The 22150-nt window shown below is 52.4% G+C and overlaps 1 protein-coding gene across 1 annotated transcript in view; it reads left to right on the top strand.

Moving 5' to 3' along the window:
• The window catches only part of LOC111154394 (protein kinase AMP-activated non-catalytic subunit gamma 2), a 246557-nt gene that overhangs the window by 141218 nt on the left and 83189 nt on the right, over positions 1–22150 (top strand). Inside the window, 1 exon segment of the mRNA XM_022513935.1 lies at positions 14360–14577. Coding sequence (XP_022369643.1) covers positions 14360–14577 — 218 coding nt within the window.

Below are 22150 nucleotides of genomic sequence, written 5' to 3'. Positions count from 1 at the left end.
GTGACGGTGCTGATGGCTGCACAACGGGGTGAATGTACTTTGTGCCCCTTAATTGTTCGCTTAAGAATAAAGAAGATGGGAAACGTTATATTCTTTGCATTTTATGATTAAAAAATTTTTCCTAAGATATTCTGACCATCAAATTAACTTATTCAGTAAGTTTTACTAACACATTTCTCAGATATTCCTGGATTCCTGTACTTAGCATATAGGTTTTTAAAAAATAAAGCAAAACCCTTATTTTACCACAGTGTTTTAAAATGGGGAAAGGCCCCTGTGGTGATGCAATTGGTGCAGAAAACTCCTGGGCCTGCGGGGTGGGGGCTCCCTCGGGACTTCCAGGGTGAGGGGTGAATCTGGGAGGGGAGGCAGGCATCGAACTCCACGGTGCTGCTCTGGACCTCCCCCCCCCCCCCCCTCCCTGCCTCCCGAGTCTGTCCCACGGCCTCACTTTGGCCTGCTTCTCTCTGTGCACTCTTCAGGGACTTTCTTCCCTTCCTCCAGCCTGACCTTTGAACACTCCTCATCTACTCCCCTTCCCAATGGCCTGAAGGGCACAGGCCTGCAAGCTCTGGGACTCCTAATGCCGAGAGCTCACTCTTTCCCCCTGCTTAGCAGTGGTCATAGCGTACTGTCTCCCAAAACAGTCTTCTGGCCAGAGGGAGGAGGGATTCTAGCTGCTGTTTGTAACTGAGCAGGTCTTGGGTCACACGCCAGGGCCCCACCTCAGCTGTAAGGTTGCATTCCATGTTGCACTGACGGGATGCATCCCAGCCCTACCCATCTGTGCATCACGGCCCTACACATGTGTGCCTCCCAGCCTTACCCGCGTCTGCCTCCCAGGCCCACCTATGTCTGCATCATGGCCCTACCTGTCTGTGCATCATGGCCCTCCCCATGTCTGGACCCCAGCCCTACCCGCGTCTGTATTCCAGTTCCACCCAGGTCTACATCCCAGCCCCTGAGAGTGTCTGCATCACGGCCCTACCTGGGTCTGCATCCCAGCCCCACCCATGTCAGCATCCCAGCCTCATCCATGTCTGTATCACTGCCCTACCCGTGTCTGCATCCTAGCCCCCCATCTGTGTCTGCATCACAGCCCTGCTCTACCCATCTCTCCTTCAGGACCCAGGGAAAATGATACCTGGTCCCCCATTAGCCCAAGCTGCATAGACAGCCACCCTCAAACTCGTATTAGAGGTGTCTTTTATTTTTACAGTCAGGTTTACTGACATAGAGCTTACATACAGTAAAATTCATGTTTTCCAGTGTACAGTTCTGTGAGTTTTGACAAACATATGTAATTGTATAGTCACCACCACCATCGAGATATGGAACCCAAAAAATTCACTCATGCCCCTTTATAATTCTTATAACCTATAATCTTTCTGTTCCGTATAATTTTGGTTTTTCCCCCTATAATTTCTATTTAAATGGTAAAATCTAGTGTACAGTCTTCTTTTATTTAGCAAAATGCTTTTGAGATTCATCCGTGATGCTGCATATCTCAATGGTCTGTTCCTTTTTGTAACTGTGGAATGTTCCATTCTTCAGATGCACCAGCTTGTCTACTCATTCACCAGTTGAAGGACTTTGTGGGTTGTTCCCAACTCAGGACGACTATGAATAAATCCACTGTAAACATTTGCATTCTGGTTTGTATGGACTTGAGTTTTTACTCCCTTTCCTGGTGGTTTTGTGGGGCTGTATTGTAAATATATGTTCAGCTGTCCAATGGTTTTCCAAACTGGCCGCACCATTCTGAACGTATGAGAGTTCCTGTTCCTCCATATCTCCACCAGCACTTTGTATTGTCAGTTTCAGAGAGAATTTTCGCAAGTCTCCTAGGGGTGTGGTGGTATCGCGTTCTTGTCATGAGGTTCATATCCCTCATGACTGATGATCAATGATGCGGGGCACCTTTCAGCGCACTTGTCATCTGTATGTGTTCTTGGCTGACCTATCTGTTTTAATCTTCTGTTCCCTTTCTTTATTGAACCATTTGTTCTCTTGTCATTGATTCCTGAGAGTTCTTTATATATTCTGGATACAAATCCTTTAACAGGTATGTTTTGCTAATATTTTCTCCCTGTCACTTATCTTTTCTCATTTTCCTAACAGTATCTTTTGAAGGGCTTAAGTTATATATTTTAATGAAACCCAGCTTACCCGTTTGGTCTTTCATGGTCTATGCTGCTTGGGCATTCTTGTTGAACCCAGGTGTGCTGTGTAGGGCTTGTGTGCAAGGCTAGGGCATGATGGTAAATAAAATTCACTACCAGTCATGCTTAGCAGAGGAGACAAGGTATGTAAAGAAGTAACTACAGCATACTATAATTTATAATGTTGGAACATGTCAGGTACATAAAAAGGAGGGGTAAGTTAACTCTAGAAACCACTGATCTCAGGGCACCTGGGTGGCTCAGTCGGTGAAGCGTCCCGATTCTTGTTTTTGGCCAGGTCATGATCTCAGGGTTGGGAGATCAAGCCCCACGTCAGGCTCCTCAGCGATGGGCAAGGAGCCTGCTTGAGATTCTCTCTCTCCTTCTCCCTTTGCCCCTCCCCCACTCGTACTCACTCTCTCAAAAGAAAGAAAGAAAAAACCAGTGATCTGTAGAAGCCAGCTTTACAAAACGTGGGCTTAGCCAACAAGTAGATACCGAAGCTGTGGAGTGAACCAGGAGGTAAAAGGGGGAAAACCTGCTCCCCGAAGCACAGCGTTCTCATGTCATTTCTCCTGCACCAACTCTAGAAACCCAGGGAGGGGAGCACCAGAGAGAAGAACAGTGGAGACAGCGTGTGCTAACTGGGTACAACCGAATCTAGAGCTCTGTCCCTGTCCTTCCTCCCCTCACTCGCCTTCCCAGTGATGGCACCTCCTTGCCGTCAGTTGTAGGGTAACTTTTATCCAGGCCAGCCTTCAGCAGCTTGGCCACGATGAACAGGAAATGCAGTCCTTTAGGTAAAAACAACGTGGAGAAAGGGGAGGCTTGGTCACCAGAGAGACTGATGGAGTAGATGAGGCATCTGGAAGGGGTCAAGGGACCTTCCAAACCCAGATGTCATGCGAAGAGGAGGCTGGTTTCTTCTACCCATAAAACGAGCTTGGATGATGGTGTTTAATGTAAGTCAGACACTGGAAGGTGAGGACATCTGGGCTCCCCAGAAGGCCAGCACCTTCCCGGTTCCCTCTGGTTGGCTCGTTACACTCTGCTAAAAGCACAAGGAGAAGTTCAGGTCTGATGCCATCATCTTTGATCTTCAACTCCCAGACCGGCTGTAGGATTGCTGGATTGCTGTTGTTGTTGTCAAGGGCAGAGGCAAACCCTGGGCAGAAGGTTCTAGATCGCCTGTAAAAGGACACAGCCAGGAAATGTGTTTCCAGCATGAGCTGCTTGATTCCCTTCTGTCTGCTTGCTTCCCTTCTCCTTGCTCCCCTCTTCCTCCTTTGTGGGGAATCTACCCATTCTTCCCCGGGACCGGATAACCAGTAGGGCCTACAGCCCCTTTCTTCGTGAGGTGAATGAGGAGAGTGGAGAGCCCAGACCAGCACCATAGAAACCAGTGCTGTGGCAGAGGCGGCCTGGACGCCAGCCCGGCCTGAGGCCTTCCTGGCCTTGCACACACCCGTCCGGACTCACCGGCACCTCACACCCAGAGGGCCTGGTGTGCGGTGTCAGGTGATGTGTTGAGTCAACAGACCACAGGAGAGCCCTGGTCGGAGTCCCGTGGCAGCCGGCCGCAGCCGGCACCCTGGGAAGGGAATGCCCCCAGCCGGCTGCCAGCCACTGCCTGGCCTGCCCAGAGCCCCAGCAGGAGGGCGAGAGCCAGGCCCGAGCCACTCAGACAGTCTCCCCAGCACCCAGCCTCTAGGGCCTCCTCCTGCTTCGCTGAACATGGCTTCCGGAGAAGAGGTTTGGAAGCTGTGCTCCTAGGGCCCATAGGCCCTCGTGCCTGGTAGAATCGTGGGTCTTGCCCATCTGGAAATCACCCAAGACCTATCTCAGGGAGGGGAAAGTGGCTCTAAGCGCCTCCTAGATCACCCACATCCCCTTGTCACTGGGCTTGAGTCCAGAAGGTAGATAGAGGCGGGGGGCCTGGGAGCACCGCCTAGAGTCAGGTTAAACAGCCCAGAAAACCTCAGGGTGGGGCATCAGACAGCCGCAGGGTTACCCATCACTAGCAGTGGCTAGTACTGCTGCAGCGGCTAGTACTAGTGCAGTGGCTAGTAATCAGGGGTACTGATTAGATTCAAGTAGCCCAAACTGCAGAAGGTATAGGAAGTTCTCCACTCGGGAAACTCCGTGGGCCAGCGTCCCGGTGAGGTGCACTCACTTGCTTCTCTTGGTTTGGTTCTCAATACTGATGGTTTCCCTCCCCAGCTTTAGCCCCCGTGAGGGTCCCACAGAGGGAACACCACTGCTGCTAGAAGTGGAAATGGTGGGAGCCTAGCCACCCTTTCAGAAAAGGAACTACGAAAATGTTGTGAAACCCCTTGGAATTCACATTCTTAAAACTTGGCCTTTGTGGGGGCGCCTGGGTGGATCAGCAGGGTTAAGCCGCTGCCTTCAGCTCAGGTCATGATCCCAGGTCCTGGGTTCGAGCCCCACATCGGGCTTTCTGCTCAGCAGGGAGCCTGCTTCCTCCTCTCTCTCTGCCTGCCTCTCTGCCTACTTGTGATTTCTCTCTGTCAAATAAATAAAATCTTTAAAAAAGAAAAAAAAGAAAAAAAACTTGGCCTTTGGGGAGTTAGAACCGCTGTGAGGTTGTTTTTAAAAGAGAATACTTTGTGTATTTGTGCCTCCTTTATCAGTTTCCGCAGATTCTATATGGGCCCTGGGACCCAAACACACTTCGGAATCCCGTCCCAGTGTCTGGGGGAAGTTCCCTCAGTAGCTAGAATAATAAGCAGATGGTGGTTGACTAGGAGTTCTGAGAGGTGCTGGAGACAGAGCACAGGGAGCAATGGTGTGTCCGTGTTCCTGGCACAGGGGGCAGGCCCGGTCAGAACGGGGGTATTCCAGGCAGATGCTCTCCCAGTGGAGACCTCTCACCAAGAGGCAAGCTTTTGGAGCCTGGGGTTCTTGACCCTCCCTGTGGTCCCATATCAGCCAAGTTCATTGCAGGTGTCCCTCCAACCAGATCCGCTGTCTTCTATCGTAGTGATGCCTGCGTGTGCTAGGCAGGCTGGCCTCGCCAGACCCGTTTGCCGAACGACACTGTTACAAGCAGGCATCTTGGAGAAATGAAGTTAGAAGGGCTTGTCTGAATGTCCATAGAAAGCTAGTCCTGACCTGGGAGCACATCCAAGCAGGGCAGGACACCGGGGTGGGGGGGGCTCCTGCCCAGAAATCTTCCAGCCCCCACTGTGGCCAATGCCAGACTGCCTGTCCCCTGCCCACTGGGTACCTGTTGGAGTATGAAATTCCGGGGTCTCTTACTGAATCACTGTACTTCCCTTATGTTCTCTCAGGAGATGGCAGTTGTCATACTGACCCAGGAAGGAACCTAGAGTCCCCTCATTTCCTCCTCTCCCAAATGCAGTATGTGCTGGTCATGGCTTCCCACGACCCACTCCCTGCTGTGCAGCCCACAGGAGCTCTGGAGGCGGCTGGCGGACCTGGGAGGGGGAGCCTGGGCCAGGCTGATGAGAGCCGAGTTCAGCAGTGTGGACCACAGGAGTCACCTTTGTGTCCCGCCATCCCACCTCTGACACCAAGCACCCGCCGGCCTCCTGTGTGAACATGTGCGCTTTCCTCTCACCTGTGCGGCTGGTCTCCTCCCGGACCCTCCGTGGTGGGGAAGCCAGTGTCTGGAATCTTTCTAGCACCAGACTCGGGATCTGAAGAGCCACGTCGCTGCTGGGCGTGGCCCGGCCTCTGACCTAGTGTGGCCTGTGGACCTGACACTTTGCTCTGAGGGCCTGTAAAATGAGTGTGTACATCGTCCACTGTAAAATGAGGTCATGGGATGTTTATCTGCTAAGGTCACTTGCCGCCGCCGATTCCCCCCGGCTGTGATTCTTTTGGTGGGGACTATCGTGCTTCTGGCACATTCGGCTGAATTCGTCTATGCGGTATCAACTCCTGCTGCTTTTGTGATTCCACAAAGATTGTCATCAGAAGGGACAGGCATCGTTATTTCCCCTTCTTTGGCAAATCCTCCACGAGGCGCTTTTCAGAATCTGTTTCGGACAGATTCTCCCTCTTACAAAGCAACTGAGGGCTTTTTTTTCTCTCCTCCTTTCCTTGAGGATTGCCTTTTAGCTTCAACATCAAAAGGCACATGTGCTCTTGTCAGGTGTCTAGGCTGACATTTTGGGTCCATGAAGCAGAACTCAGACCTTGGGATGAGTGTGAAGTGGGCACAGTTCTTCCAGAGGCCGGGGCAGACACCAGAGGCTGGGACCACCCTGTGCGGACTGATCTAGAATCAGCCTCTGCCAAATTCCCCTTTCCTTCTCTATCCCCGTCTTTGTTTTTTTCTTTTCCAGTTTACCACTGCAGATACCGATATGCTTAAGCCTAATAACTAATAACTAGGTCCAGAATGCTATGGGGTATACAAATCCCTGTAAATCTTGTTTTTCCTGGATGCCTTCTAGGAAAATAAGAACCTTGGAAAATGTCCTAAAAGAACTTTTGTGTTTTTTTAATAGAAAGAATTTTTCACCCACCAAATTACCATAATGCTTTGATTCCAAAATGACTCTAGATGGTCTCCAACATGCTTTGAATCATTTCAACTGTTAAAGATTATGGAACAGATTCTTAGGATCTATAAGCAAAACTTACAGCCTAAAACCTTACCTCAGACTGACATATGAACTGGGAGTAAGCTCAAGTATGGCCAGAGCCAAGGCCATTGGTTGATAAAGACATCCAGGCCAATCCTGAGACAAGAGACCAGAGACTTTACCCCTAGGAGAGGGGCCCTGCTAGGGTGGGGAGGGAAGGACCTCAGGAAAGGGTCTTTTAGGAGATGAGTGATTTTGAAGCATTTGGAGCAAGGGCTCCAAGCAGCCAGCTGAGAAGGAGAAGGGCCCCAGGGCGAGCTGGCCGGTGGCTGCGTGAACACCTGGTGACCAGGGATGGGGCATCACCTGGGGGTCATCTGCGTGAGACTGTGGTTGACTATAGGAAGAGTGACTTCCTCAGAGACCCAGCTGGGGGCTTGGGACTCAGAAAGAAGGGAATTCACTTTCTCAAAGAAGGAGCTATGAGAGAGAAGGCCGAGGTCTTAGTTCTCCATGGCCACAATGTAGAATGGGACCTAGATTCCTTTAGAAGTTTCCTATTTATAGAATGGAAAATCTGCATTCAATTAATGGTTCAAAACCTGTCTGGCCACTAAACCACCTGGGGAACTTTAGAAAAACCAGATTCCCAGATTCCACCTCAGACCCACTCAACCAGAATATTTAAGACCTGGGAACATGTATTCTCCAAGCTCCCAGGTGATCCTTATGCCCAGCTGGGTTTGAGGACCTCAGTCCGGCAACATCTCAACTTGTGGCCCAGAAGCTGTGCCGAGTGTGTTGGGCTAATTCAGTGAAGCTGGAGATCAGGGACTGCCCAGACCAAAGGTTTTGAGCAAAACCTTCTCGTGGGACATGAAGGCAGAAAGTTGTCCAAAGTGCAATGATAAAGATATGGGGATGCTTCAGGAATATTCTACACAGAGCCTTAGACCAGATCACTGGACTGGACACATACCAGGGAAGGTCAGCCAAACCCCCCTCATTAGCCAATAAGAATGTTTGCTTATGTTTGTACCCATTGCAACCCCAGCCCACTAAGGCCAAAGAAGTCTAGTTTTACCCCACAGGTAGAGTTCATGCCCCCAGAAAGTCCAGCTGCCACAAGACATGATTGGTTCCTTAAAACCAAGAAGAATCTGGAAGCCTACCATCAAGGTTTAGACCTAGAGGCCTAGGATTCATGAGGGTCTCGGGTTTTGACCCACATTTCCAGATAATGAAGCTGCTTATTCCTTTAGACACAGATCTACCACTGCCTTTGGTGTCTCCCAAGCTCCCCTAGGTTCCTCGGGGGGAAACGCAGGGAGAAGAGATGGGAAGGAATTTCCTGTCCTTCCTGAGGTCTCCTCCTCAGGTAGTTCCCCCCTCGGTTAGGTCTCACCTCGGGTAGTTCCCACCTTGGGTAGTTCTCACCTCAGGGTAGTTCCCACCTCAGATAGGTCTTACCTCAGGTAGTTCCCACCTCAGGTAGTTCTCACCTCAGGTAGTTCCCACCTTGGGTAGTCTCACTTCAGGTAGGTCTCACCTTGGGTAGGTCTTACCTCAGGTAGTTCCCACCTCAGGTAGTTCTCACCTCAGGTAGTTCTCACCTTGGGTAGTTTCTACCTTGGGTAGGTCTCACTTCAGGTAGGTCTCACCTTGGGTAGGTATTACCTCAGGTAGTTCTCACCTCAGGTAGCTCCCACCTCAGGTAGGTCTCACCTCAGGTAGTTTCCACCTGGGGTAGTTCCCACCTCAGGTAGTTCTCACCTCAGGTAGTTCTCACCTCGGGTAGGTCTTACCTCAGGTAGTTCTCACCTTGGGTAAGTCCCACCTCAGGTAATTCAGAGCAAAAAATGAAGGGGGCCAGTGCAGGGAGGAGCAGAGTGTAACCAGGCCAGAGGGAAGGCAAGAGGCAAAAGGTTAAAAATTGAAGCAGTGAATTTATTCGTGGAGAAAAGCCCGCCTAAGCAAGCGAGAAACTGATGGGTTTTCTCATACTACACCAGACCCAATGTGTGTACACATCAATCGTGCTGCCTGTGTTGCTGGGGCATTCTGACCCTTTAAGTGCCCCTCTTTGTGGCACAGTTCCTGAGCAGCAGGGTCTCCTGACTCTCCCTGCCTGTGCCACTCTCCCCTCACCTCCGTGACCCTCGTCACCATTCCTTCAAAGTTAGGAACAACAGCGATAAGTCCCCTCATCTCTGTAACGAGTCACTAGTTGTTTTTAAAACTGCATATAAGCAAACCTCCCACCCAGTGTAAACTGAGTATTTGCTCTTCTCATGAGACCGTGGTCAGCAAGGACGTTTAAGAGAAGGAACAGAATGAATTTTCTCCTTTTTCTTATTATTTCAGACTGTATGCATGTGCCGCCTTAGGGCAGGGGAGGGGGGATCATGCGCACACCACACGGCCATCTGGTCTACCTGCTTTATTTTTATCAAGCAAGGGTTTGATTTGTTCAAGGGCCAGCCCATGGCCAGTTAGCGGTAAAACTTGGCTTAGAACTTGAGGCTTCTGAAATCCGGGCCTCCACCTTCCCCGCCACACTGCTGTCCTTCTGTGGATGTCTGCTCGCTTCCTTCCAGGGGCACCCCTGTGCTCCCTCCGCCCCCATCTCTCTCGATGTAGTTCATGCCAGGACGGCCTGGCCCTGTGAAGTCACCAGCTCGCGGCTCCCTGGTGTCTGGAGCCACTTGCCTGGTGTCCTGTGTGGCTGCCAGGAGCCGTTTCTGTTCACTCACTGTGCCTATTCACTTGTCCTGGCTGCTGCCCCGGGAGAGTCAAAGGCATTGTTCACACTCAGAGGCTGACAGCGTCCTAAACAAAGTCCTTAAGGAGCAGAAGGAGGAGGGAAAGCCTTCTCAGAAGAACAAAACGGGGGAAACCTGTCTGCTCTGGGTACTATGGCCACAGCCCAGTCTTATCTGGGCCCTTCGGAAAGTCGCCTTCCCTGGGTGGTGGGGGTGGGGGGGCAGATTTGTTTTGTTTTCCAAAGTGCAGGCCCAGCTCTTTCCCGATGTCTCTACCGAGGTTTCTCACCCCCTTCCCCGAGTTCCTTCTGCGTTACTGTTCCAGGCATTTAACCCCCCATGCTCCCTGCGTGGGCTGTGGGTGGTTTGGGTCTGGGTGTTGGTTCTGCCCCACTTTCCCCAACCAGACTGAAAGGTGGGATTCAGCAGCTCCGTCAGAACATGCCCCTCCTCCACGCCCGCGCCTCCTTGGCCCCCGGCAGCTGGCTGAGCGGGCCGTGGTCTTCCTGAAAGCTTTGCAGTTTGGCAGTTGGCCCCATGATTAGGAAATAAATTGGTCTATTTCACAATAATGGGGGATTGGGGCAGCACTGCCCCGTCCGCCTCTGTGTTTATGAATTGCAGCACCGATACTCAAAAGAAGAAAAAGACTTAGGAACGTCATTCTTACCCGCCCTGCTTTTTCTCATAAGATATCCCCCTTTTCCCCAGTAAAACAGCATAAATGTGAGTAAAATTCTCCTCTGCGTTGAGCACGTCTCTGCTCTTGCTGGCTGGCAAGGAAGCCTACCCCCTGGGATGAAGCCCACCCCCCGGGAGGAAGCCCACAGAGCCCCAAGCACATCCTCCCCTCCCGTCCCCCTTCCCCTCTGCCCTCTCACTTCCCTTCTGCACCCAGTGCTTTCCAAGCTTTCCTGCCCACAGGCCTGTGAAACCCCACTTCTGCACGCCCAAAATGTCATTTTAAGTCTTTGTGATCTTTCTCTTGGCAAGCTCCATGTTCGATCCTGGCCAAAGGGTTTAGGATTTGGAGGCAGAACACAGGTTACAGGTGTGCCCTCTGCCATCATTTACTCACTAAAGGACCGGGATGAGCAGCTTCTCTGGTCACTGGTTTCTCCCCCTACAAAGAGGGAAAGTAAAGCCGTCCCCCCCACCCCAGGGCATGGCTTCAGGGAGCGAATGGGGCAAGAGGTGTAGCAGCTCTTTGTGAACTGTGAGGCATTACACAAAAAAAGATGTTGCTCTTCCAAGACTCTACCTCGTCTTAAAGATGGTTCAGGTATCAGTGAAAAGATGGGGCATAATTTTGGCCCTAGGAAGGTTCTTCTCCTGTACCTTAAACCACACACTGCTAATCCCCCCCTCATTTTACCTGTTCCCTCCCCCATCATCCCACCGACCCTGGGAAGGGCACAGAGAGGAGGCAGGAAGGCCAGGTGGAAAGACAGAGGCATCTTCTGAACTTGGAAAGACTTTGCTGAGAAGAGATTTCCTGGGGGCATGGAGAACCATTCTGTTCTTCTAGAAGCCAGTTGTCACACCCCCCCCACCACCAGACAGGAAGCCCACTCATCTTCTCCTCATCCCAGACAGCTCAGCAAGCTTGTGTCCAGGGCTGTGGGTGTCCTGCACCAGCCTTCTTACGCTCCATAGCGTGGGTCTGGACCATTCCAGGACTCAGGTGGGGTTGGCCCACAGAGGATGAGCCGTTTGAGAGCAGCTGCTTAGTCATATTCTCTTAAATTATTTACGCTTGGGAAGGAACACTGTATACCCAAAGAGCTTGTGCGGAGGTCCACCAGCTGTGAATGTCCCTTACACGACGGCAACAGGCTTCATCCCTGATGAATGTTGTAAACAGGACAGCCTCTCAGAGAGAGAGACAGACAGACAGACAGACAGACCAGGCCCTGCCCTTGGGTGCTTCCATCGAGACAGACCTCGTCAGAGCTGGTGAGGGCCACTCGGATCAGGGCAAGAGGCAGGAGGTGGGTCTACACGGCGTTAGCAAGCCTCCTAGCTCCGAAGCAGAACAGTAGCTGGAGGAAGCGGTTTTCTGAGTCGCTAATACATCACATGCTATGAAACCTGTAAAATAAGAAAGGGCGGACGACGACAGTTGTCCCTGCCAGCTCTTCCCGTCTCCGGGCGCTGCTTCCACACCCTTCCTGAGACACTGTCGGCACATGCGGACAGACCCTTTTCTGACACCATGTGTGGGGTCGTTCAGTACAGGTGGCTCTGGGGTTGGCCTTTTCACTTCCCACGCAGTCTCAGAGGTAAGGAGAACGGGGCAGCCTGTTGCGCCCGTCAGGAAGCCATGACCGTCTGCGCGGATGTCCCGTCCCCGTGTTAGCCCTTCCCTGTCAGTGAGCATCTGCGTCTCCAGTGTCTGCTTTTAAAAGCACCAGGTAACGAACGACCCCACACACTCGCCCTTTAGCAACGCCACAGCTACACCTACGGGAGGAAACCCCAGAAGCGGGTTGCTGGGTCAGGGAGCACGTGCGTCTGTAGTTTTGGTAGATGTTTCCAGAATGCCTCCATGGAAGCCCATACTTGCCCCGGCTTCTGGAAACAACTCTGGGGGTGTGTTTTGAGCCAGAGTCCGAACTGGGTCTGGGAGTAGAGGGACAGGCAGGATGGAGGAGCCGGTTTGATTGTCCCCGTGTTTGGAGAGTACGTCCGCCTTAACATGGAGAACCAAGACCCCCACAGGGGCTTCGCCTGAGAGGCTCTCACAGGTTGTCAGAACACGGTTAGTGGCCCAAACTTTGAGTCCAAATGCCCCCCACCCACCTCTGTTTCACTGGTCTGTTGAGTCTCCAGCTCTCTTCCCCAGGAAGCACCCACGGGGCCGGGGCGAGCGTTGGGAGCACAGAACATAAAATTCTCTCTTCACCTATGACGTGAGAACTAGCCTGTTCTGGGCCACTCTGTGAGGAACCAGGCTAGTGGGCCAGCAGAGGACTCTCGCTGGGAGAACCATGGAAGGACGGGCCCCCACCCCTGGGGACCTGAGGCCCACGGGGTGCCGGGCCCCACAAACAAAGTAGGACAAGGGCTTCCCTCTTCTGCTCTGCAGCAGAACCCTCTGAAAGGCCCAGCCACACCACCCTGAGCCTTGGTTGTCATCCTCAGTCCTCACCGTTCTGTAGGCATCACTGGGGAGCACTGAAGCCGTGACACTGGGGACGGGCCCAGACATGGGCCAGGCAGCTCCTCTGTCACCCTGCCTGCCAGACCACCCCCGCCCCTCCCCCAGCAGCTGGAACCCACCAGATCTCCTGCTCTGGAGCCTCCCTCTCCTTCCTCCCCCACCCCCAAGCCCCACCTCAAAATGGGCTTTGCTTCTCAAGACTTTTGAGGGAAAACTTCTGTTTCTAAAAGAGTTGGGGGCTTTCCTGTTGGAGGCCGTTGCTATATTAAGTTCTGAGACCCACAAAACCATGGGTGATCGAGTGTTCTCTCTCCGCTTTCTACTAGCCCTGCCTCCCAGAGGTCAGCCCAGGGCCTGGAGCAGGGCTTCCCACTTGGGATGGCTTCATGGGAAAGGGGGTTCCCTAGAGCTGACACTCCTCCTTTCATTGGTTCCTTCCCAAATTCCCACCAGGGAAATTATGTACCACCCCCCACACACTCTCGGGGCACAGGAGGGAGAGAAGATGCCAGTGAAGCCTGGGCCTCACACCCTTCCGGGCTCCCTTCTCTCACCTTGCCTGTTGGGTGTTGAGCATCTCCTAGGCACCTTCCCCTCACCAGGGCAGCACCGGCCACTGTGGGGACCCAAAAGACCAACCAGAACCCCCACCCCAGAGACAGATGGGGGATTTTGTGGGGGGACAGGAGACGTACAAACTTCCACATTTGGTTTTAGCGTTAAATAGCATGTGGTGACCCCATGATCTGCAGTAGGGGTGGGATGTTCTCACAAGGGGTCACAGGGCTGGGAGTCAGGAGAAAGGGTTGGTTGAATCGACTCCCAAGGAACAGGAGGTTCCTCTGGGGAGCGAAGTCGGGAGCAGAGAAGGGAGCACACGTGCACAGGGACAGTGGACTGTGGGGAGAGGGGCTGGAATTCGGGACAGAGCAGCTCCGCTCTGTAGGCTGCCGCGTCCTTGTCTGGGTCAGAGCAGCGAATAGCAAGTAGGTAGCCCTTGGTACTGTCGTCTTTGCTTTGAGTCCCATGGCTTAAAATTTTTAAATTCCAAATTTAAAACAAAAAGTTTACTTAGTTTTCCATCAATGTGAGACACAAGACCCAAATCCAGATTCTGCTTCTCTTGGTAAACAAATCAATGTCCAACAGCTTGACTCGATGAGTTTTCTAGAGCTGCCATAATGAAGTACCTCCCGCCGGGTGGCCTAAAACAAGGGAAGTTTGTTCTCTCCCATTTAAGAGGTTAGAGATCTGAGGCCAAGGTGTCAGCCGGCCGTGCTCCCTCTGAGACCCTGGAAAGTCCTTCCCTGCTGCTGGCTTCTGACTTTCTCCTTGGCCCATAGATGCGTTGCTCCGTGTGACATGGCTTCTCCTCTGAGGATGGTCTAGGTGTCCATGTCTCCCCTTATAAGGACCCTGGTCTCACTGAGTTAAGAGCCAGGCTGACTCCAATGTGACCTCATTTAAACTCGATGACGTGTGCAAAGACCTTATTTCCAAATCCTCACAGGTGCTGGGGGTTAAGATTTCAACCCAGCTATTTGGGAGACGCAACACAGGAACGGATATAGATACAACAGACTTGTCCCCGACATTCAGAATTTAATAACGCAGACCCTTGCCATTTGAGGAAGAGCATTCCCGGCCTTCCTCTGCCTCAGCCAGACTTCTGACAGCGCTCTCCGGTCTCCTCCGCAGCTTCCGGCCTCTCGTCCTCTCCGTCGACACCCACCCAGGTGGTCAAGCAGCACACCTTTCCTCTCGAGTCCTACAAGCAAGAGCCCGAGCGACTGGAAAATCGCATCTACGCCTCGTCTTCCCCTCCGGACACAGGCCAGAGGTACTGCCCGTCCTCCTTCCAGGGCACCGCCAGGCCTCCAGCGGCCTCGCCGACACACCATGCCTCCCTGAGAACCGTAAGTCTGGCCTTGTCCTGCGGCCCCAGGCCTCCAGGCATTGGGGGGTGGGGGGTACGCAGAAGACGACACTGCGCCCCCTTGACGCGTTGGGTGTGTTTTGTCACGAGTCTCGGGCTGAGGAAGAAACACTGAGGGCGCCGCAAGGCAAAGGGAAACTACACAGAAAGTGGTAGCGTCTGGACCCTGACCAGAAATTGTGTCTTGCCTTGGCCTCTTTTAAGATGCCCATCACTAAAAGCTTTATTTGAATTTTTCTGGATTGGGATCCGAGAGAACCATGTCCCTGAAGCCCATCGATGTGGTTGGGACTGTGGGGTCCGGTGGCTGTGGTGGATCCCTGGGGCTGCTGGAACAAGGTGGCGTGAACCGGGGGGCTTAAAAGACCCAGAAGCTACTGCCTCATAGCTCCAGAGGCTGGAGGTCTGAAGTCCTGGTTTGGGCAGGACCGTGCTCCCCGCGAAGTCTCTAGCGGGGACGATCCTTCCCTGGCTCTTCTGGCTTCTGGAAACCCCAGGTGATCCTTGGCTTGTAGCAGCTTCGCTCCGGTCTCTGCCTCTGTCCCCACGTGGTCGTGGGCCTGCATCTGTGTGTCCACGATGTCCTCTTCTTATGAGGACAGCACTTGTGTCAGGTCAGGGCCCAGCCTGCTCCCATGCAACCTCGTCTGTGCTCAATCACGTCCGCAGACACCTTATTGCCAAACGAGGTCTCGGTCACAGGCCTCAGACGCTAAGACCTCACCATCAGACACTGTTCGACCACAAGCGTTGTTATCTTTGGAGAGCAAGAAGGCATGTTTGTCACGCAGGGGACACGCCAGCGCTGTCCTCCTCATTCCTTCAGCGATTCCTTTATGAGATGTAGGCTTCACAGAGTGTTGTCTGAGGTGCTGAGGGACCAGATGCAAGTGTTGTTTCTGCCTTCTGGGACTTCCTGTCTTACTGGGAACAGGGTGACACTCAGATGGAAGAGTTAAGTCAAAGCAGAAAGGAGGTTGTGGGGGGATGGGGGTCTGCGCTAGAGGAGGTGGGGAAGGGAAGCACAGTGGTCTGGTGCGGGCCGCCCAGGAAGCTGGGCCTTGCATCACTGGTGGGGTTGGACTGAGGGGGAGGTGAAGGGAAAGGCTTCCAGAGAAGAAAAGTTGCCATGACTTGAGTGGGAATAAGAGAAGATCTAGAAAGGCTCTCCTGGGCGTTTCAAAAAGAGGCTTGGTTATACAGGTAATGGAACAAAAAAGAATCTAAAAAGGGAACAGTGAGGCGACCCAGATTGTCAAAAGCAGGAAGCGACTACTCCCCTAGGGCTAGAGGGGCCATGAGAGGCGGCGGGGTTTCCAGAGTCCATCCGAGGGGAGTCGAACCCCGTGCATCTGCCCGGCTGAGGCTACAGAGGAGAAGCAGCCACTGGCCAGAGATGCCCTTTGAGGGAGATAAAAATCCTGGTGTCTCCGCCACTTCCTCCCTCCAGCCTTGGGACAGACCTACCCAGAAGCCTATGGACTAGGCCGTCTGGGACAGAAGGAGCCTGTGGGGGCTGGAAGCGGCGGGGACGACGGAAGAGGGAGGTGATCAGCACAGGGGCTTCCAAGGGCAAGGGAGATGTGAAAGTCTCAGGATACTGGCTTCTTCTCATTGATGAGTGATACTTGGTAGAATAAGCCCATTTAGGAAGAGACACCAACTTGCAGCGAAAACCGTTCTTCAGGGTTTAGATCACTGGAAGTGATGGTCACATCAGTTGTCCGTGATGGCAGAAGTTTGTTCCTGGCCTTTCCCGGTTTAAAGAACAGAGAATCCAGAGAGTGCTGTCCGTCCAAAGTCAGTTTTCCCTCTGACGATGGCGACTGGGAAGTGGTGTTCTCAGCTGTTTAAACCTCCCACGACTCAGAAGCCTGCGTCCTTCCGGGATTTCTGAGGCGGTTCTGGGGCCAGAGTGCCTGTGTCCTCAGCTGTGTCCCACACTCAGCGACAGACATGCCATGGGCCCTGGTCAGGGCCTGCGATCCCACACACGCAGCCGACACTGAGTGTGACATCTCGGTGACATTTCAGGGACCTTCCAAGTGTCCTGAGGGGAGGACCAAGGGGTGGTCATTCCGTACATGGGCTCTTACTCGGGCTTAAAAAGGGAGGACATCCTGACACGTGCTGCAGTGTGGACGGTCCCTGGGGACATTACATGGAGCGAAATAAGCCAGTCGTATAAGGACGAATCCGGGTGATCCCACGTGTCTGAGGACACCAGGGTGGTCAGATTCATAGACACAGAAAATAGAAGGGTGCGTGGCAGGGGCCGGACAGGGTTAACTGGGGAGTCGTCGTTCAGTGGGGGAAGAGTTTTGATTCGGCAAGATGAAAAAGTTCTGAAGATGTTGAGGGTGACGGCGTGAATATACCCAATATCACCGAATCATACACTTAAAAACGGTTAAAATGGTAAATTTTATATTATGTATAATTTTTTACTACAATTTTTTAAAAAAGTGATCCAGACAGGACTACAATGTTCATATAGTTCAGACTTCAAGAAATCAGGGTGAGGTTCCCCACTTACACTCTGCAGGGATACATTTCAAAATCGGAAGACAGTGTCCCCAGGGGCTCCCCAACCTCAGACAGGCCTGACCCCTCCGGTCAGCTTTATCACCCGAGGCGTTCCGGGGGCCCCTGTCATGGCCTCTGCAGCCATCGGGGGCTGGACTGTCCACTTTGCTGGAGGGCTGGTGGTCATTTCAACTTCATACAAAGTTCACTTCTTTGTCATTAGACTATGCCGATCGTCTGTAAGCGATGTGCTAAGTTCCTCAAGAGCTTGGCTGATTTCATGAACTTGCCGACCGACACGATCTTCACCGGAGAAATGTGATTTCTTAAAGACTAGAAATCGTTTCAGCTTGAAAATATTTAGATATAATTTGTCTCTGTCCTTTGGAACAAAAAGATGCTTTCTGTGAACATTGAGCCCAAAGCTCACTTTTATAAAAAATGTGTTCTCGTGAGTCTTCTTCTAAAATTGGAATGGGGATAAGGGTAATTAGTTCGTCTTTGGTCGAAAGTACTCATTTATTTACTCAGCAAAGACTCACAACTGCTGTGTGTCAGGAACTGCTCAGAGAGGGCGAGCGGGTGACAACCGTGTGAGGAAGAGACATGTTTGTCCTCGTCACTACTCGATTAATGGCGCACTATGCATGGGAAGGCTTAAAAAATAGCTAATGGCCAGCTGAACAAAGGAGGGGGTTTGTCTCTCTGGGGGACGCAGGCAGGTTAATAACCTTAATGGAGTTTGGTGAAACCTGGGTGGTTAGGATGGGAGAACACAGCCAGCCCAGTCTGGCTGAGCGGAAGAGCCAGTCGCAGAGGAAGTAGACATTTTTTTCCCAGTAGAGAGCGATAACCAGCTTTGCATTTTATGATGCTCTGTCTGGATGGGTGTGGAAACGAGATTGGATATGAGTAGGACCGGAGCTCAGACGAGACACGGTGTGAAATTATCTGGGCCTGGTGGTAGCCGACGGTAGAACGGAGTGACCAGTATGAAGAAGTAAAGAGCATTTAAGGGTTGAATTGAGAGGAATTTGGGATGCCGTGATTGATAGAGAACAGTCAAGGATGATTCCAGAAGTTTTGCCTCAGGAAACTAGATGAATGGTAGTTGCATTTGCTGGGCTAGGGAACGGGGAGGGAAGAAGAGCCGGTTATGGGTGTGTGTGTGTGTGTGTGTGTGTGTGTGTGTGTGTGTGTGTGTGAGCCTGTGTGGGATGTGCGGGTGTGCGTGTGAGCCCGTGTGGGGTGTGCGGGTGTGCATAGGCACCCACACACGTGTGTGTTCAGGTGCTGGTAGTAGGTGCCTGTGGAACGTTCCAGAGGAGGTATCCAAAGTGCAGTTGGGTATGTGCGTCTGGAGCCACAAATTAAGATTGAAAATTGTCAGGATATGAACGGTAATTTATGCCATGATCGTAGATGAAATCATCCAGAAAAATATGTGGTAGTGAGAAGAGAGCCAGAAACACGCGGACATTTAGGGCACAAATGAAGGAAGAGGATTCTGGATTGCCTTGAAATTAGGTGGAAAACCAGGCAAACACAGTGGCAAAAGGAAGCAAAAGGAACATGTTTCATGGTGTCTCGCGCATTCAGAGGGAGGGACCCGTGACGTCAGGTGCAGCAGGGTGGCCTGCGATGTAAGGACTGAGGTCGGCCCTGATAGCTTTGGCAGGAATACTGTGGTCGAGCGCAGAAGCCATGGAACGTGGGCTGGATGGTGGAGAGGAAAGAGGTGGGGATCTCTAGAGCAGATTGCTCGAGAATCCTGACTTTGCAGGGAAAGGGACGGGGCTGTCGCTGTTAGGTGGAGGTGATGGTTTCTTCCTATAGATGGGAACAGGTTTCAACACTAATCAGGACAGGGTTAGTAAGAAGGAAGCAGGAAGAGACTGAAGGGAGAAGGCAAGCCTTGCCTTCTGCTCTTGTCAAGGAAATGGGTAAGAGTCCTTGGGTGGTGGGAGATGTTTGTCCTAGACCAGGGGAAGAATCATCTGTTGTGCTCAAGACTCGACGTGAAGGTATCAGAGGGATCAGTACTTTTCTGGTTCGCTTTCCACAACAGTCATTCCCGTGCTCCTCCCCTTTCTCTTCTAGGAATTTCGCTCTTGACCTACATCTTGGGTCAGAGACCCTAGAAGCGGGCTCTGGGGTAGGGTTTGGGCTGCACGTCTGTTGGCTGAGTCAGAGTGCTCAGAATAAGCCCGTAGGTGCAGGGGGAGGAAAGAAGGAAGGTGAGCGTGTGATTTGGGATGAGACGTAGCCTCAGCCTGACGACGGGGGAGCTCTGGAGTGTAAACTGTGCCAGAGTTTGCCCTGCCTGGAGGCAAGAAGGCTGGCCTTCCTCCCCTCACACCAAGCAGCCATTAGTGTGGGGGTGCCCCGGGCTGAGGGAAATTCACCTCCCGCTGGGATGGCACCTGTCACCCAAGGACAATCCTAGAAGAAGGTTGTGGGGTTGAGCCCCCAGCAGCGGCCCCTGGGCCGGTGACAGGGACCCCAAGGCTCCGGCTGAGGCCTGGGTTCTCTGGCGTGCGGGCTGGCCGTTCCGGTCCTGGCCATGCTCGCTCACACGTCTGCGCTCGCTTGCCAGGTTACTTGGCGGCGGGTCGGCCTCGAGAGGCCTCAGCTGGAATGTCTCACCTCGGCTCTGTGTGGTCTCCCCTCCCCCGGCAGAGGCTGTCCCAGACTAGTTCTTATGACAGTGGCACGATTCCAGAAGGCACGGGGGCAAGTCTTCCTGAGGCCCAGGCTCAGAACCAGCACCCTGACTCTTACCCGAGGTAGAATCTCTTTCCTCTCCCCTTGGAGCCAGACTGGGTTTTCTCCTTGCTTCGGCCAACAGGATGAAGCTGGAGTGACAAAGCCCCCTGCAGAGAGCCCCGCTGCAGGAGGAGGTGACGGGTGTGGGCCAGTTCTGAGATCTACCACACGCGTTATCACTTGATTTCAACAGCGGGGCCTACAGCCGGACGCCACACACTGGAGAGGAGAGGTTCATTTACCCCTGCCTGAGGAGTCTTATTGAACTCTTTTGAGAATATTTCCCTGAAAAGGTGGCTGCTGCCGTGTGTGTTCCCTGAGAAGCAGACTCCAGACAGAAATGAACGCGCAGGGTGTTCATTCGGAAGCCTTCTGAGGGTCAGGCCTGAGGGAGAAAGGAAGGAGGGAGGCGGGCCTGAGGGAGAAGCCGCCAGGCAGCGCTGTCTCGACCGGGTCCTCTGCCAACCCCCAGGGAGCACTAAAACTGGGGCGGCTCCCCAGACTTGTCCCAAGTTGGAGCGAAGGAAGCCAGGCCCTTCTACCCTGGCATCAACCAGTCATTACGATGGCAGCTCTCCTGGAAGGGCGTTCACCGTGGCCAAGCCAACTCTCCTCAGCCAAGGGCAGTGCTGGCTAATAGTTGAGTCCATCACTTGGCAGAGTCTCAATAGCTGGGCGGGGGGTTGGAGGAATCCTTCACTTCCGAAAGGGGATCTGAGTGGTACATCACAACCTCTAACCACAGACCTATTTACAGTCTCTACTTTATTCTTTCAATTTATGATCCCCAAATTCTGACAGGTGAAAATAAGGGGTATGATATTCCTTCTTATGATGTACTTAAAATATAACTAAACTGAAGAAAAGGGTTCAGGATGGTTGGTTGGGGATGCATGAAAAAGGTTTTATTAGGCCCAGGGTGAGAGGAACTAAGGCCCCAACCAACACTGTCACCAATTCCCCGGCTGTGGGAGTGAGCCAGCACGGAGCTGAATCCCAGCCCCAGCCTAGTCTTCAAATGATACTGTAGCCCCAGCCAATACCAGAGACCCAGGAGCACCCGTCTGAACGGCTCATGAATTCCTGACCCACAGAAGCCATAAGAAATAATGTATTATTCTGCTGCAGCTACTCTAACAAAATGTCACAGACTAGGGGTCTTAACAGAAATTCATTTCTCAGGGCCCTTGGTGCCTCAGTCGATTAAGCGTCTGTCTTCGGCTCAGGTCATGATCTTGGGGTCCTGGGATCGAGCCCCACATGGGGCTCCCTGCTCAGCGAGGAGTCTGCTTCTCCCTCTCCTCTACGGTGCTTCCTGCTTGTGCTTGCATGCTCTCTCCCTCATAAATGAATATGAAAACATATTTATAAAAAAAAAAAAGAAAGAAACTTATTTCTTATAGTTCTGGGAGCCAGAAGTCCAGGATCAGGGTGTTGGCAGGATCCAGAGGCCTCCTTAGCTACAGATGCCACCTTCCCACTGTGTCCTCATGTGGTCTTTCCTCTGTGCACACAAATCCCTGGGGTCTCTTCCTCCTCTTCTGAGGACACCAGTCCTATTGGATTAGGGCCCCACCCTATCACCTCACATAACCTTGGTCACTTCCTTAAAGGTCGTGTCCCCTAACACAGTCACACTGGGGGTCAAGGGCTTCAGCCTATGAATTTGGAGGTGGGGCAGTGGGGGGGGACACAGTTCAGTGCATCACAGATAATAAATTACCATTACTCTCTTAAGGCACTGAGTTTTAGGGTTGTCTGTTACATCTCAAAAGATAACTAGTACCTGTTTTGTCATGTATTTGGGGAGATAATAAACTCAGAAGTTTGGGGTTCTTTTTAAAAATTGACTGTCCTCGGGGGTGGCTCAGTGGGTTAAAGCTCTGCCTTTGGCTCGGGTCATGGTCTCAGGGTCCTGGGATCGAGCCCTGCATTGGGCTCTCTGCTCAGTGGGGAGCCTGCTTCCCCCTCTCTCTCTGCCTGCCTCTCTGCCTACTTGTGATCTCTCTCTCTGTCAAATACGTAAATATATCTTGCCATTTGTGACGACGTGGATGGAACTAGAGGGTATCATGGTTAGCGAAATAAGTCAATCGGAGAAAGACAACTATCATATGATCTCCCTGATATGAGGGAGAGGAGATGCAACATGGGGGGTTAAGGGAGTAGGAGAAGAGTAAATGAAACAAGGTGGTATTGGGAGGGAGACAAACCATAAGTGACTCTTAATCTCACAAAACAAACTGAGGGTTGCTGGGGGA

This window comes from Enhydra lutris, unplaced genomic scaffold (genome assembly GCF_002288905.1).
Source record: "Enhydra lutris kenyoni isolate GAN:26980312 unplaced genomic scaffold, ASM228890v2 scaffoldscaffold37, whole genome shotgun sequence".
NCBI lineage: Eukaryota > Metazoa > Chordata > Mammalia > Carnivora > Mustelidae > Enhydra > Enhydra lutris.
This window is presented reverse-complemented; position numbering and strand designations above follow the sequence as displayed.